General features: G+C 43.1%; 1 protein-coding gene across 3 annotated transcripts in view; it reads left to right on the top strand.

Annotated features, from left to right (window-relative positions):
* CUL5 (cullin 5) overlaps positions 1-10140 on the top strand; it is a 91164-nt gene extending 81024 nt beyond the window's left edge. For 2 of the 3 annotated variants that reach the window (XM_080816860.1, XM_080816862.1), the window contains 4 exons: positions 377-538; positions 1286-1404; positions 2005-2128; positions 6565-10140. In XM_080816860.1, the coding sequence (XP_080672986.1) occupies positions 377-538; positions 1286-1404; positions 2005-2128; positions 6565-6759 (600 nt within the window). In that variant the 3' untranslated portion in view covers positions 6760-10140. Of the gene's footprint in view, positions 1-376; positions 539-1285; positions 1405-2004; positions 2129-2549; positions 2623-6564 lie in introns of those variants that run through there. The other variant, XM_080816861.1, reaches the window with a different exon arrangement.
* The last annotated feature ends 7757 nt before the right edge of the window (positions 10141-17897 follow it).

Raw genomic sequence — 17897 nt, 5'->3', positions numbered from 1 at the left:
ATTGCTCTTGTCTGCAGAGCCAGTATGGTCCTCACTGTGGCGGTCTTCCAGCCCAGCAGGAAGGGAGAGATGAGGCTATGCCTTATTTCAGGAGCAACTCCTAGAAGTTGCCCCATCATTTCCACTCACATCTCACTGGACAGAAGGGGTCACATGACCACACTTTGTCCCAGGGAGAGCTGGAATTTGAGCCTTTATTCTGGGCAGTCAGTAAGGTCTGCTAAAATTTTGATTACCATGTAAGAAAGGAAGAATGGGTATTGGAGGACAGCTAGCAGTCTTTTTCATGTTTAATCTCATGGAAGGGAGAGTATGGTAGGGAGATGGTAATCATTCTGAAGAGAGTCTCATCTTGATATTGTTTTGTCTGTCATAGATAACATTTAAGAATGAAGTAGGTCAATATGATTTGGAGGTCACAACGTTTCAACTGGCTGTGTTGTTTGCATGGAACCAAAGACCCAGAGAGAAAATCAGCTTTGAAAATCTAAAACTTGCAACTGAACTCCCTGATGCTGAGCTTAGAAGGACTTTATGGGTTTGTTTTATGTTTTTGTTTTTAAAGTTGTATCCAGTCACAAGACAGGAAATATTTGATGGCTTGCTTACAATAAATTTTTGAATTTATAACACTCTGAAAATGACCTTTAACCCAGAAATAATACACTTATGAGAGATATTAATGCACTAATGAGGTATTCGTGGTAAGAAAGAAATTGAAAATAAGCAAGTTACCAAGATGGTGAAAGACAAGAAAGAAAGAAAAAAAAAGTGAGAAAGATTGAGTTGGTGTTAAACGTTACCTGTGAGGAGTGTGACCAGAGATTTCATACTGAGAATGTGTTCAGAGATTTTATCGTGACAAAAAATGTAAGAATTAGAAAACTTTGGTCTTTTTGAGAGCCTGCAAAATGTCCTTGTTAGTCTCATGCCCACAGCTACATTTTACCCTTACTCCACAGGCCTCTTGAAAGTTCCAGAACAATAATTGTCTAGAGGGAAAGAGCTGGCAAGTTGCTTTTGCAGTGATTGCCTCTGACCAATCCCTCTGGTCTCTTGTCCTGCTGTAAGGAGATCATGTATTGCTTCCTTCCTCATAACCAACTCCTGCTCCTCCTCTTTTCTCAGTGAACATTCATACTGTTCCATTCATTGGGGTACCAAGTAAAAGTTGAATTGTGATTTTGTGCTTATAATTTGTTCTCACCTCTTTTAGTCACGTTGAAGAATTGCTCTTTGTGTTCCATACTGTTAATAGATTTTGTTTCCTTTTTGTTCTACACAGTCTTTAGTAGCTTTCCCAAAGCTCAAGCGGCAAGTTCTATTGTATGAACCTCAAGTCAACTCACCCAAAGACTTCACGGAAGGCACCCTCTTCTCAGTGAACCAGGAGTTCAGTTTGATGTAAGGTTGACGTTGGTCGATGTAAAATACAAATACTTTGTTTGAATTTTGGTGTTTTATTGTTAACACAATAATTATTTTCCTTACATTATATTTAAAACAACATTCTAGGGTTATGCCATCTAGTTGTTTATTAAACATGGTAATGAACTAGAGATGCTTCTTATTTGTCAAGGACACATTTTGGTGTGTGATTATGTTGCTTTTCATCTTTAAACATCCTGTTGAACTCTAAAGAAGCTTCATTCACACGAAGCATTTTTTCCCCTAAGATCCATTTAGATGATAATGCTGAACAACAACCCATATATCTTCCAACTGTCTAAGCACGTTCGTGGCAGTATAAAGTATATTAGCTCTGTTATTACAGGGAATGCTGTCACCCATACATAATTAGCTGAGCTTTTGTTGTGTTTCGGGAAAATCAGATGCTTCATTGTAAATAAAGCTGTATGTTGATTATTTGTTACTTTTCCTTTAGACAGTTCTGGAGAGTAATTTTCAGAATTTTTCTAAATCTTTTTTTCTCAGACATTATTGCTATAGTATGATGTCAAAAGGCCTTCAACTGTAAAATACATGATTCAATGTTTCTTGCAGAAAAAATGCTAAAGTTCAGAAAAGAGGTAAAATCAACTTGATTGGACGCTTGCAGCTCACTACAGAAAGGATGAGAGAAGAAGAGAATGAAGGAATAGTTCAACTAAGAATACTTAGAACCCAGGTTTGTATAAGGCAGAGTGTCTATACTTTGAAAAACTTTTGTTCTTTTTTTAATCTTCAGTGTTCTTTTTTTTTTTTTAATTTAAAAGCATGTAGGCATTCAAACTGTTTGTAACAAAGAGCTAATTTTCATTTTGCTGGAATTTAAAAATTGTATTGCTGGTGTTCTCTTAGCTGCTGAAAGAGACATCTTTGATGGCCTCTGGTAGATTGTATTGGTTGGGCAAAACCTTTGTTTTGAGTTGGGTCTCCCTTTGATCACAACTGACTAAACGTGTGTCCACAATAAGTTATAATTCCAGGATTGAAGTATTTAAGCTCTTATTTAATTTTAAGACATATAATTCCATTGTAATATGAAATTAGGGAACACTTTTGAAAACATTATTATTTTTTTTTAAGTTTTGTTTATTTATTTTTAGCGGCCTCCACACCCAGTGTGAGGCTCGATTTCCTGACCCCAAGATCAAGCATCTCATCCGCGTCTGACTGAGCCAGCCAGGTGCCTCTACATTCACAGACTGTAAAGCTAGGGTTGTTGTCCCTTCTGAACATGATAAAGAACACTTACGGCCAACTGATGTGTGACCATTTTAACTTTAGAAATATTCTTACTAGGGATGCCTGGGTGGATCAGTCAGTTAGGCCTGTGCGTTCGGCCCAGGTCATGATCCCAGGGTCCTAGGATCGAGTCCCACATTGGGCTGCTTGCTCAGCAGGGAGCCTGCTTCTCCCTCTGCCTGTCCCTGCTTGTGCTCAGTCTCTGTCTATCTCCATCTCTGACAAATAAGTAAAAATCTTAAATATATATATATATATATATTAAAGCCAACCACTTTCACTGTTTTTATTTAACATTTGAAACTGCTGGCCAGTTCAATAAAATATGAAACAAGAGGAAGATTAAAATAGTTCATCACTTCCAGATCATCTAGTATGATAAGGGAGCAGAGAAAAGATGAATAAAAATCTGTTGCTTTTCTATTTAGCAATAAATAAATTTTATAAAAACTTAAGAGAAAGGGGCACTTGGGTGACCCAGTTGGTTGAGCATCCGACTTGATTTTGGTTCCGGTCATGATAGCTGGGTTGTGAGGTGGAGCCCCATGTTTTGCTCCCCGTTCAGCAGAGAGTCTGGTTGAGATTCTCTCTCTCTCTCTGCCCCTGCCCCCACTTGTATGCTCTCCCTGTCTGTCAAATTAATTAATTAATTAATTAATTAAATCTTTAAAAAAAAAACTTAAAGGAAAAAAGGAAGAAACCATGGAATTCATGGGCACTTCTTTAAAAAGAATTTGTGGCCCTTTACTGAGAGTCAAAAGGAGATTTGAGTAAACAGAAAGACCTTGCTCTTTTTCTCTTACTAAAATGTTTAATTGAGGTGTAATGTCCATGTAGAATGCACATTTCAGAGGTTGTCAGTGGGTTTTGGTAAGTGTACGTCCCTGTGTGACCATCAGCTCAGTTAAGATACAGAAGGTTTCTGTCAGTCCAGCCACCCCCCTCTGACCTACCAGATTCCTTTCACCATCTCCTAGCCTGTTCGAGGTCTCCACAGAACGAGAATCGGACCGTGGACGTACTCATGCTGTCTCGCTTCTTCTTCTTCTTTTTTTTTTTTTAATGATTTTATTTATTTATTTGACAGAGACAGAGGAAGAAGCAGGCTCCCCGCCGAGCAGAGAGCCTGCTAGACTTGATCCCAGGACCCTGGGATCATGACCTGAGTCGAAGGCAGAGGCTTTAACCCACTGAGCCACCCAGGCGACCCTGTCTAGCTTCTGTTGCTCAGGATGCAGTAACCACATTCTTCAAAGTTAAGGCTGAATTGCTTAAGGAGTCAATTTTACCCATATAAAAAGTTGATTGGAATATTTTGGGAATTTTACAAATTGATTCTCAGTTTTATGAGAAAGAATAAATAAATGAGAGTGTTTGAGATCCTTAAAAAAAAAATAGAAGAAGGTGTAGGTAGAACTTGCTGTGGCAAACGTGAACATTTAACGAAAATACCAATGGAAATATAACAGTGTAACAGGCAGATAGATGGAGGAAGGTAGCTCAGAATTGAACCTGCTGTATAAGTATAGACGAACTTTCGAATAAAGGAAATAATTTCCATGGGCCATGGAAAGGGAGTTCAGTAAGAGATTTTGGGCAGTTCCACATTTGGGGTGAAAATCAGGTTATAGTCCGAGTTTTTGGATACTCCAGGATAAATTCCAGATGGATTAGAGTTGAGCAGGTGTCGTCATTCTATAGGATGTGCAGAGAAAATGAAGTTTTTCTGCTTTGTCTTAAACTGGTGGCTCATGACGTGCATTCCAGTGCCCCGGCTGTCCCTTTAGGTGGCGCTCATCCTTCTCATTTCTCCCTGAGCTTCCTCCCCGCAGCCCCGCTCTGTGCTGTTTCACAGATGGCGTCTGGAAGGATCCAGGGTGAGAGGAATTCACTTGACCTCGTAGTGATAGTGAAGGGATCGTCCTATCCTTGTGACAGTGTCCTGGGTTCTTGCATTTTTGGGGCGGTGCTTTATCTGTCAGCTTCGGGAACCTGACATCCTTGCTATCTGCTGCTGATGTCTGTAGCAGATGAGCTCTGGTTCCTTCTTTCAACAGTCGGTAAGGATCACCTGGATTCTTCCCTGCTCTGACTGCCTGTCCTCTGTTCTCAGGGAGCTCTACAGCTCTCTTGACTCTGCCCCATTTCCCACGTGGCCCCTTGGCCTGTGTGCCCTGTCACTCACCTGCTGCTGCGGGATTACTCTCGCCGGGCACTAAAGGCTTTCGGGGGTTTTAACTCTGCACCCCTTCTGTGTCACATGGGAACCAGAGGAGGGTCGGGAGTGCCTGCTCTTTCCATCCTGTCAGGTTCCATCTTCCAGTGACGTCTGGGCGTAAGCGCAGACCAGTGCCAGCGCGCCTGTGCTCTGTTCTCCTTGTCCCTCCTCGAACACAGCCCCCTTCCTCACCTCTGCCAAAGCTTGAGACAGGTACAGTCAGTTCTCTCCCTGGCTCCCACGTCAGATCTTTACATGCCTGAAGGCTTTCCCTCTTCTTTCTTTCTGCACCTTTGACATAAGCCCCTCATTGAGACCCCGGCATCTGGATACATTGAGAATGGGAGGACTTCACTGACCTCCCTGTGATGGGGGAAGGATTCTCTTGCCGAACAGTATCTGGAGCTCAAGTCTGTTACCACTTTGCTGCAAAACTCCACTTGGAATGTGAAAAGCCAATACTACCTCTCATTTGCTGCTCTCATTTCTTTTTTAACAAATTCTAATCTCCACCAAGGCAGACAGATGCCTTTGGTTTGCTAAAGACAGAGTTCATATGGGAAAAGCAAAAGAGAGAATATATAATAATTTTTGAGTTATCTGTATTACAAGCTTAATAGTAATTAAATCATCAACAACTATTTATAAAATTGACTTAGGGGAGGGGTGCCTAGGTGGCTTAGTGGGCTGGAGCCTCTGCCTCCGGCTCAAGTCATGATCTCAGGGTCCTGGGATCGAGTCCCACGTCGGGCTCTCTGCTCAGCGGGGAGCCTGCTTCCCCCACCCCCACACCTGCCTCTCTGCCTACTTATGACCTCCGTCTGTCAAATAAATAAATAAAATCTTCAAAAAAAAATTGACTTAGGGGAACAGTGCTTACTTCCTGTAGGAGGTAAGAATATTTCATTGAATCAGTAAAGTGAAGGTAATATTTTTAGCAAATACAATTTATTATTCTGGTAGTTACTGATGTTTAAAAGTAGACACCAGGGCGCCTGGATGGCTCAGTGGGTTAAGCCTCTGCCTTTGGCTCAGGTCATTATCTTAGAGTTCTGGGATCAAGCCCTTCATCAGGCTCTCTGCTCAGCGGGGAGCCTGCTTCCCTCCCTCCAATCCCCGCCTGTCTCTCTGCCTACTTGTGATCTCTCTCTCTGTCAAATAAATAAATAAAATCTTTAAAAAAAACCCAAAAAACTAGATACCAGCTTGCCTGAGCTTCTATACACAAATAACTCTGCCTACAATGGAAAAGGGAGTGTAAGGGGTTTGTTGTATCTTAATTGACACTTAGCATAATACTGGGTTATATATATACTATGTTCACAGGTCAGAGAAATTTTTAAAATGTGCATAGTGTGGAAAAAAGTAATAGAAGGAAGTATCCCAAAACATAAGGTGTGGTTTTCTGCAGAGAGGTGGTTATGGGCAATTTGGCTTTTCCTCATTTTTCAAAATCTTCACAATCAGATTTTCTTTTATAGTGAGTGAAAAAAAAATGGATTTTTATTTAAGTAAAAGATGCTGGTCCCAAGATTAATCTAGTGGTTAGTCTTTTGGATGGATGTTGGAAAGAGAATGAAATACATAAAAAGCCATGTTTTGTTGTTTTACTTAAAATTTAATCTATTAATGTCCTTTCATTTGTATTTTTCTTTTAGGAAGCTATCATACAAATAATGAAGATGAGAAAGAAAATTAGTAACGCTCAGCTGCAGACTGAATTAGTAGAAATTTTGAAAAACATGTTTTTGCCACAAAAGAAAATGATAAAAGAGCAAATAGAGTGGCTAATAGAGCACAAATACATCCGAAGAGACGAGTCCGACATCAACACTTTCATATACATGGCGTAATCTTGAATATCATGGACAACATTAAGAACCCAAATTTCAGAGTGCTTGGGCAGAAAGTTATAACAGTTTGTGCTGGAGGAAGGTTTATTTGGACTTCGATTACATAAATATTAAAATCTCTGCCTTACCTGACAAAACAACTCTATTTTGCCAATCACATTAGCTAGCATGATGGCATCCCCTTCATGTTGCACACTCTGTAACAGCATGCTGTTTTGTAGAGAAACTTGCATTCATGAAGAGCCCCCGATGAACTTGTAAAAGTAAACTTGATTTATATCCACCGGAAGAAATAGTTGGGAAGGGTGAGGGCGGGGTTCTTGTTGCTTTTTTTTTTTCCTCTTTTTTTTTCCCCCTCTCTTACAAAAATGTACTTGCGCAAGGAAGGATCTTCAGATATTCGTGCACTGAATAATGCTGTTATGTTTTGTTTTTTAAAATGCAATTAAAACTAGAAATAGCACTCTTGGTTTCTTTTGATCAAAAGAGGGAGCTGGTCTACACAACGTTGGGGGAGGGCAGATGTAGGTGAGAAGATAAGTATTTAATAGTATAACACTATTTGTTCACGCCCTGCTTCAGTGTAGTAACTGGATTTAATGGTGACCTGAAAATGATACCAGATTTTTCCAATTTGCCTACGTTGGCTTTCTTTAAGCAGGAGACTGCTACTTCAGTTGTTTGTTGTCAAATAAGGAGTTTTAAAATCTTACTTGGCTGGAGAGCTTGTTTTGAAAAACTGAAGCTTATATTAATTTGTTGCTCCAACTGCTTAAAAAAAATGTATGGAGAAGGTCATTTCAGCTGCAGAGTCAAAATAGCAAAACAGATGTTAAGTGTGTTCCCCAGCACACTTAATGTTTGTATACCTAATTGTATTATGCCAAATTTATTATCTCCAAATTTATTAAAAACAAGGCAGAGATCTACTCTCATATAATACAGTTACGTACCTGATCTCTTGATCTGTAGCATAGAAATACTTCAGAAATGTAAAGTCTCGTGATTAGGGATGTATAGCCTCAGGTTTCTGGAAAGGAAGACGTTCTGTTTCAGAAAGGAGTGAGTGTCCGCTGCAGAGGGGGAGGACAAGAACCACAATATAAGACCTGAAAAGTATAAGCAGAATTGTTGCAGTCCCAATACGAGCAGGAAACTTGCCAAATATATGTACATATATAGTTCTATATTTTAAAAATAAACGTTTTTAAGATGTTCAGAAGGCAACACTTACCCTGTTCCTTTCAGTCAATCCAAAGTAGCAACTTCCTGGTTGCCAGCAAGTGAATGCCCCAGAGGGCTGCGGACTGCAGGGCTGGAGGACACGGGCAGCTCAGCGGAGAAAAGCGTGTTCCCCGTGGGCAAAGAGTGGCTCCACGTGGACTTTTATTCATTATGCTGCATGTTCCGAGTTTTTTGGCAAATACTTTTCTATCTTGTTTGATACTAAGTCATACTTTAAACTTCTGATTTTGGAAATAGTAGGAAGTGGTGGCTGAGCTTTGGAAGGTGCACGGTAGACAGTATTATGCAAGGTGCTCCCAGGAGCGTTCCGTGGAATCTGCCCCCAGTCCCAAGAGGGGTTGTGAGCCGCCTGCTGAAAGGAAGGAGCGCAAATTCAAAACATCGAAGGTGTCGCTGGATACATTCACATGCCTGTTCTGAAACTCATAGGAAATTGGAATTTTGTTTCTAATTTAAAATCGTGCATTTAGCTCTGGGGGCAGCATGTGTCTGTTGTCAGACCAAGTGTATCGTGGTGAATTAAACTAAATTGATGACTGCGGACGATGGATGCATTTGAAATTAAAAGAAAAAATGATTTGTAATAATTGTGGCCCTCACGTTTTACAAATAGTTCAGGATCAGGCATCTTTGCTTGTCCCATGTAAGAATGCCCATGGGAAAACAGTAGAAGGGAGAACTACAGGTCATTTTTTTCAGAGTTTCAGATTTGTTGCTTTAAACCGTAATCGTTCTCAGAACGTGTTTGGAATTTCTCATCTTTTTGGTCATTTAATTTAAGAATGAGAGCCATGATGTTTTGATTTACAAAGGAAAATTTAATGCAAAAGTGGGTAATTCTAAATCCATGGCAAGGTTTTTCTATTAAATTTTATAAAATTTTTAATAGCTAATTATGTCCTAATTGTATTTTGGGAAATCGAAGAGCAGCAAATATTGTAGACTTAACAGTTTTCATCTTTTTCTTTTTTCTTTTTGTTATGTATAAAAAAGTTTAACCACTTTTTGATGTTTATGAAAACAATTTAGTTGACAAGGTGCCTATACCATTGTTAAGTTTTCTTTAAATGTGTCTTGACAGTAGATTTGCTAATTAAAAAAAAAAAATCTGATAAAAACCTTACCAGCAATTAGCAAAAGGTATAGAATCACAGTTAGTATCCTTTATGAGGTCCCTTCTCTCTGATTGCACTTAGAAGTGGTGCTGTCTGAGCAGGGATGAACACTGACATAGTTTGGGGAGAAGAATCCAGCCACCAGGAGTAGGGCAGTGGGATGCACCACAGGTTCATTTAAGCTGTGAACACTAATGTAAAAGATGAAGCCATCTGGAAAATACTAACCTTTGTTGTCCTCATTGCCAGAGTAAGTAGATATGAAGCAAAACTTACAAAGTAAAAAGAGCAATTTTAAGGCTTACAATGAGATAAATAATAGGACGTTAGTGTTCCAGTGATTTAATGAGGATCTTGAAATAAATTATGAAGTCTTCCAATTTTTACATTTATTGGAGGGGTCCCTTGCATTGTCAACCTGTTTAAGTCTCTTATGCTTATTTTGTGCATAAATGTTACAATTTCCAAAAATGAAATGTTAGCTTTCTTGTTTTTACTTTTTATTGAATTTAATATAAAATATGACCAGAGTAGTTACAAAGTATTTTGCATTATTTGCAGTAGGATGTCATTAGCCTGGCTCACAGGGCAAATTTTAAAAATTCAATTTGGGTGAAAGATTTGCTAGTTTTCCAGAAAGATTTGCTATCTTAAACTCAAGCCGGTTTTTTCTATTTTCATGTAAATGACTGGGATGCTATCTTATAAACTCTTCCAAGGTCATGTTTGTGAAATCCACATTACATGAGAGCTTTCCTGTCATCTACACTATATATGTCGTCTGGAGTGTTGAACAAATATGCGTTCCTAAGTTGTACTCTATCTTCGTATGGTATATACGATTTTGAATGTGTGCCACTACATACTGAGATGATAATGCTGTACAATTTTAAATGGTAGCAGTTTCTGTATGCAGTAGGCTGAAATATTTTGATGAACTGCTTAATTTTTGGATTTTATTTTTTAAGTTGTATAATTTATTTTCTTGCAAAATAAAAATGTAATATAAAAGCTTTCACCTATCCAGAAAATGTTGATGTTCTACTATTAAGTAGTTTTTAAGAGTTAAATTTGTGTAATAAGTATATTTATACATTTCATGGTGACATAGTAAATCTTAACCTTAGGGGTCAGAAACCTGAAAAGTAACCCACTAATTTCTTTCAGATTTCAAATTTTAGTCCGTAGTGAAAGCTGTCAGAAATGTAGCATTCTCAGTGATGATAACAGCCTCAAGTTATCATGCCTGGAAAAGAGAAACTGTTTCAGACCTGAAAGTGACTAATGCATTCCTTCATCAGGTTAGACAGCCCATGTCATAACCACAACTTGAATTTTATATCAGATAAAAGTAAAAAAAATACATATATAAAACAAATGATGACATGTTTTGTGTTTTTTTGAAAATTGGTGAACTATTTCTATTTCGAAGCTAGGGACAGTTTAGTAAGAAGGTCATGAGGATGGACAGTGTCTTTCACAAAATACCATAGACTGGGTGGCTTACCAACAACAGAAATCTGTTCCCCACAGTCACGGAGGCTGGAGGTCAAAGGAGGAAGGTGCGAGTGAGGTTGGCTCTGGCGCGGCTCCTCTTCCATGGTCCGCTGCTGCCTCCTGGTTGCGTCCTCAGTGGAGGAGGGAGGGCTGAGAGGACTCCCAGGGTCTCTCTTACAAGGGCACTGATCTTATTCGGGAAGACCCTGCTTTCTGAACTAATCACCTCGCCAAGCCAACGCCCCACCTCCAAATACCATCTCTTTGGGGATTAGGTTTCAGCCTATGATTTTGGGGGGAGACATAGACCTGTTGTACTTCATGACCCTGGCCTCATGTTGTACTTCATGACCCTGGCCTCAGCTTGGGACTTTGAGCAGGGATTGGGGCGGAGTGGGGAGTGGATGGGGAAGTATTCACTTAAACCTAGAGATAGATATACCGTTAAACGTAAGCTTCTGGGCCCCTTAATTGCTCAGGCGCCCCCCTCAGCGCCCTAGGAGTTTTGTGTCAGCAAACCTCACCCCACTTCACGTTATTACACTGGGCAGTTTAGTTTTGGGGGGCTCTTTGTTTTGTTTACAAATTGAAGGTTTGTGACAACCCAGCTTCATTTTCCCATAGCTTTTGTTCTCTTTGTGTCTGAATCACATTTTGGTGATTTTTGCAATGTTTGAAACTTTTGTTATATTTGTTACGGTGATCAGTGATCTTTGATGCTACTTTTGTAATGGTTTCAGGTACTGCAAAGTGCACCCACGTAGGAACGGCAAACTGAACCGATACATGTCACTTGTGTTCGGACTCCCACCAACTGGCTGTTTCCCCACACCCTCTCCTCGGGCCTCCCTATTCCTGACACAACAGCACTGAAACTGGACCAGTTAACCCTACAGTGGCATCTAAGTGTTCAAATGAGAGAGTCGCACATTTTCACTTTAGACCGGAAGCTAAGAGTGATTAAGCTTGGTGAGGAGGGCGTGTGGAAATGGAGACAGGCCAAGAGCTAGGCCTCTTGGGCCAAACAGCCAAGTTATGAACAAAACGAAGTTCTTATAGGAGCAAAAGTTATGAACAAAGACAAAGTTCTTGTAGGAAATCAAAAGTGCTCCTCCCGTGAACACAGGAAGGATAAGAAAGCCAAACAGCCATACTGCTGATACACAGAAAGTTCTAGGATAGAAGATCAAACCAGCCATAACTCCTGGAAGCCAAAGCCTGGTCCAGGGCAAGGCCGTAGCTCTTCAATTTTGTGAAAGTGGAGAGAAGAAGCTGCAGAGGTCTGAAGCTAGCAGAGGTCAAGTGCAAGGTACGGCGATGAGTGCCGACGTTTGAGCTGCCGCAAGTTCCCCAGAAGAATTAACAAAGGTGGCTCCGCTTACCAGATTTTCAGTGTGGATGACCCGGCCTCCTCCCGGAAGAAGGTGCCCTCTAGGACTGCGACAGCGAGAAAGCAGAAGTCCGCGCCTCAAAGCTTCAAAGGACGGGCTGATCTGGAGCCGGCTCAGGCCGCTGGTGGCTGGGTTGAAGCCAGTGCTCACGTGCCGCTCCCGGAAACCCTAGGGCCCTTTAAGAACCATCCTAAACCCCGTCTGTCCGTGCCCTGCAAATGGGACACCAAAGAGTGGTGTGAGAAGAGTATGGTACTGGCACAAAATTAGACACGTGAATCGACGGGACAGGATAAAGAGCCCAGAAAGAGACCCATGCCCGTACCTTCAATTCATCTATGACGAGGGAGGTAGAATACGCGATGGGGGAGGGGAAGTCTTTTCAATATATGGTGTTGGCTAAACTGGACCACTTTTTTTTTTTTTTTATAAGATTTATTTGCTTACTTGAGAGCTGGGGAGGAGGAGAGGGAGAGCAAGAACCCCCAGCAGACTCCCGCTGAGCGCAGAGCCCATGCAGGGCTCGATCCCATGACCCCGAGGTGGTGACCCTGAGCTGAAATCACAAGTCAGACGCTCAGCTGACGGCGTCCCCCAGGCACCCCCAGACTGGACCACTTTCTTGCCCCATGCACAAAACGAAGCCGTTGAAGACCTCAAGGTGAGCCCCGAAATCGTGAAGCGAGACCTGCCACAATGGAGCAGAGGAAGCCGCGCACAGAACCGACGACCCGGGGAACGGGGGAGGCACGTGTAAACAATACAGCCAACAAGCAGGTAATAAGTAAAATGTATGAAGAACTCATTCTCCTCAACATGGAAAAAATCCAACTGGAAAGGGCAAATTCATGATTTAAATACTCTTCGCACGGAGCCAGGTTGGGAAATCAGCACTCGTCCTTGAGACAACGCGCACCGTGCCCATGACGAAGGGTGGCCCTCGGGGTTGGGGAACACCTTCCCTCGGCCCCTTTCCCGTGGCTGCTCCATGTGTACTTCCCCTTCTTCCTTCTCGGCAGATGACCTTGCGCTGAGAAAATAGCAGAGGAAGCGGGGCTCACACATGAACTTCCGTACCTTGCCTTCCCCCCACCTCTAGGCTGTCCCTCTGACAGTGCGGGTCCTCACCGGCCTGTCTGTCTCGGGGAGGAGCTCCCTCGCTCCTTACTCAAGGACAGCTATTGCCCTGGCTTACTGACACCCAGCTCCTGCCTCCTGCGTTTTGCTCCAAAGACCTCTGTATCCCCTCTGCCTTCCCAACATCTTTCTGATTACTTCTTCCTTGGCCTACAGCCGTGGTTATCACAGTTGCGGTCCACAGACAGCAGCGTTATCCCTTGAGAACTTGGAAAAGCACATCCTCGAGCTTGACCCCAAGACCTTGGCGGCAGAAAGTCTTCAGGTAGCAGCCAGCAATTTGAATTTCAACCGGCCCTCCAGGGAAGGCTGATGTGTGCAAAGTCGGAACGCCTCAAACCCCGCCCCCCCCAACAGACGTATTCAAGGGTCTGCCATCCTTAAAAGAATTCCTCCCCTACCTTGCTGGCACTGTGACCTTAGTGTCTTCCTTCTTTTTTCTTCTAAACACCTCGACAGTGTCATCCACTGTCTGCCTCTGGTTCTGCCATGTGGTACTCGCTGCCTTATGTCCCCAGCCGTTCTCTTGCCAGGGTCATCCGCGACCTCCCTGTTGCTTAATCAAAGGTGCATCTTCAATCTTCCTCTCTCTTGATCTCCCTACAGCATTTGCAACTTTTTTTTTAAAGCTTTTATTTACATTCCAGTTAGTCAACATACAGTGTAACATTTTCAGGTGTACAATGCAGTGATTCAACACTTCCTTCGTCCCCATCACCTGCTTCCTAGGTGTAAATAAACACAACACCCCATCTTTAACTTCTTGGGCACCCCAGTTGTCCCTTAAAGTAATGTTTGATTCCTTCACCTACCAGAGCCTCTGGCTCTGGCGGCCTCCAGTGTGTTCTTCCCAGTTAAGAGTCTGGCTCTCGGTTGGTCTCTTTGCTCCCTTCGCTTGTTTGTTTTGTTTCTTAAGTTCCACACACCGACCGCACTTGCGTCTTGAACTGGGTTGAACCCAGTTAACTCGTTTCAACCCCTGGTGTTAAAGATGCCATTCCTGTGGGACGCCTGGGTGGCTCAGTTGGTTGAGCAGCTGCCTTCGGCTCAGGTCATGATTCCAGGGTCATGGGATCGAGTCCCACATCGGGCTCCTTGCTCAGCGGGGAGCCTGCTTCTCCCTCTGCCTCTGCCTGCCTTTCTGTCTGCCTGTGTTCACTCTCTCTGACAAATGAATAAATAAAAATCTTAAAAAAAAAAAAGATGCCATTCCCGCTTGTCTCACACGTCCCTCTCTTCCCTCTGTCGGTCTCCTTCCCTGCTCATCCTCTGCCTGCACGCCCCAGACTTTCCTCTGGATTCCCTCCTCTTCACCGACTTCCCTAGCTCTCACCATCGTTTCCATGTGGCCGCCCCAGACTGGCCCCAGCCCAGGCTCTCCCTGCCAGGAGCAATGTGTCTTTCCAGCTGGTTCCTGAGCATTTTATCAAGAGTCACACACTTGCTCCACTTTGGAATGAACTCAGTCTCTCAGGTCAGCAGCCTTGATCCAATTCTCTGCTGCTTCCCTCCCCACCCCACTTATTACTCCTACTTCTGTTTTATAGCTACAATCTGACCTTTGTTGACCTTTGCTTCTACTGTGTTCGCTGAGTGTTAAACATTTCACGGTGTGCTTATGCCGTGTCGGGTAGCTGCTGCCTTGCTTCTTGGCCTGTATTTTGAAGTGGACTGTCTACAAGTACAGAGTGGTAAGTAGGGGTCAGTAAGATTGTTTGCTCTAAATCTGTGACATTTTGGGGGCATATGGGCGGCAAAGTCGGTTGAGCGACCGACTCTTGGTTTCAGTCAGTTCTTCAGCTCAGGGCTGTGAGACTGAGCTGCATTGGACTCTGTGCTCAGTTCAGAGTCTGCTTGAGGTTCTCTCCCTCTGTCTCTCCTGCTCATGTTCTCTCTCAAATAAATAAATTTTTTAAAAATATTTTATTTATTTATTTGACAGACAGAGATCACAAGTAGGCAGAGAGGCAGGCAGAGAGAGAGGAGGAAGCAGGCTCCCCGCTGAGCAGAGAGCCCTATGCGGGGCTCGATCCCAGGACTCTGGGATCATGACCTGAGCTGAAGGCAGAGGCTTTAACCCACTGAGCCACCCAGGCACCCCTCAAATAAATAAATTTTTAAGATATATATATATATATATCTCATATAGGTATACATATCTTGGGCCTCACACACACATACACAGAGCTTAAGCATGGGTACATACTGTAATGATTTTCTTTCAGTAGCTGTTGAAGCAAGAGGTATGGAGAAGTCTGTGCGTGGCCTGGAGGAGGCTTAGCAAGAGAGAAGGCATTGAGTGTGATAGTCAAAGGAAGGAGGTAGAACTTGGTGACCTTGAATATAGAGGCTCTGGTAGCTGAAGGAATCAAACATTACTTTAAGGGACAACTGGGGTGCCCAAGAAGTTAAAGATGGGGTGTTGTGTTTATTTACTGCTTTGCTTTAAAAAAAAAAAACAAAACCAAACAAAACCCAACCCCAAACATAGTGGTTTAAAAACAAAAACAGCCATTTAATTTCTTTCACTGGTTCTGCGGATCATGAATTCAGGGCACAGAAAGGAAGGCTTATCTCTGCTCCATAATGTCTGGGCTTTCAACTAGACGGGTTGAATGCTGGGGACTGGAATCATTTCAAGGCTTTTTATCCCTATTTCGGCCTGGACCTAGCCTGGAAAATCACACAGCCTCATCTCTGCCATACTGCCCTGGTCCACTCAGTCTGTGTTCTGATTCCGGGGGAGGTAACACAAACCCCACCTCTGGAGTAAGCATCAGGCATGTGGAAAGAAGAGCTTGTCGGGTGGGCTAACTACAGGTGTGGCCATCTTTGAAAAATACAATCTCCCTCAGTGGCCCACAAAACATAATTTCAAACAAAAGATAATGGAGGGTGGGAATTTTACTTTGGGGAAAATATGGGCTTGGGTAAGTTGTATGCTGTCACCCCTTGTATCTTCTTTTTAAAAAAGTTTTATTTATTTGAGAGAGAGAGAGAGAGAGAGAGAGAGAGTGTGTGTGTGTGTGTGTGCCCATGAGCTGGGGGAGGGACAGAGGCAGAGGGAGAAACAGAGTCCCTTGCTGAGCCGGGACCCCGATGTGGGCCTCGATCCCATGACCCTGAGATCATGACCTGAGCAGAAGGAAGACGCTTGGGGCGCCTGGGTGGCTCAGTGGGTTAAAGCCTCTGCCTTCGGCTCAGGTCATGATCCCAGAGTCCTGGGATCGAGCCCTGCATCGGGCTCTCTGCTCAGCGGGGAGCCTGCTTCCTCCTCTCTCTCTCTCTGCCTGCCTCTCTGCCTACTTGTGATCTCGATCTGTCAAATAAATAAATAAATTAAAATTAAAATTAAAAAAAAAAAAAAGAAGGAAGACGCTTCACCAATTGAGCCACCCAGGCACTCCACTATTTGTATCTTCTATATGACAGTAAAAGAAAATATTAGAGACACAAAGATTTTCTGTCTCAGGTGAAGATTCAAGGTCAAGTATTGGGTTCCCAAAATGTGAGGACAATAATCACGGCTGACATTTCCATGGTTCTCTGGGAAAAGGAACAGGAAAGTGATGCTGTGTAGACATAATCAGTTCTGACCTCATCTCCATGACACTTTGTGTGCAACTGTGACCAAAAAGTTACCCTCTTCGTACTTCAGTTAGCTCCTTAGTTACAAGGTGGATAATAATAGCATGTAATTCATAGAGTTTCTGTGAAGATTAAATATAAATCTTTTTTTTTTTTTTTAGATTCATTTATTTATTTTAGAGAAGGAGAGAGCATGAGTTGGGGAGGGAGAGGGGAAGGGAGAGAGAATTCCAAGCAGAATCCCTTTTCTCTGGGCTTGATCTTACCACCCAGAGATTATGACCTGAGCTGAAATCAAGAGTCCTACCCTTAACCCACTGAGCCACCCAGAAGCCTCAAGTTTAATAGGATTCTTATTGTGTGGGCACCTGGCTAACTCAGTAGGTGGTGCATGCAACTCTTTTGTTGTTGTTGTGTTTGTCAGAGAGAGAGACCAGAAGCAGGTGGAGGGAGAGGGTCAGAAGGAGAACAGGCTCCCAGCTGAGCAGGAGGCGGGGCACCCAGGAGAGACTCCATCCCAGGACCCTGGCTGGGATCAAGATCTGAGCCGAAGCCAGACCCTTAACCCACCGAGTCACCCAGGCGTGCAACTCTTGATTTCTGGGTGTCAGTTCGAGCCCCATGTTGGGCCTAGCAATTACTTAAAAGAGAAATAAGTAAACTTACTTTAAAAATTTTTATTGCTTGCTCAGTAAAGGTAGCTATTAACATGTATTCTATTCCTCCTCTTCCTGAAACATAGTTGCAAACGTTATCTCATAAATTAAAAACTAATTGGGGGGTCTCCTGGGTGGCTCCCACTGTTAAGCGTCTGCCTTGGGCTCAGGTCATGATCCCGGGGTCCCCCATCAAGTCCCGCCTGGGGCTCCCTGCTCAGCGGGGAGCCTGCTTCTCCGTGTGCCTCTGCCCCTCCCCCCTCGTGTGTGTGTGTGTGTGTGTGTGTGTGTGTGTGTGTGTGTGTGTGTGTGTGAGCGCCGTGGCTCTCTCTCTCAAAATCTTTAAAAACAAGCAATAAGCTAACTGGATTGCGCAATAACATGTGAATAAGCCGGGTGGGTCTGAGTGGGAGAAGACAGCTCCGTGAGCGTTAAACGCCCGGGTGACCCCTGCACCACCGACACGGCAAGGTCAAAAGTGGGGAAAAGGGACTGGCGGCCCGTCACGT

This window comes from Martes martes (assembly GCF_963455335.1).
Source record: "Martes martes genome assembly, chromosome: 10".
NCBI lineage: Eukaryota > Metazoa > Chordata > Mammalia > Carnivora > Mustelidae > Martes > Martes martes.
Note: the sequence above shows the minus strand (reverse complement) of the source record. Positions and strands in the feature narration are given on the sequence as shown.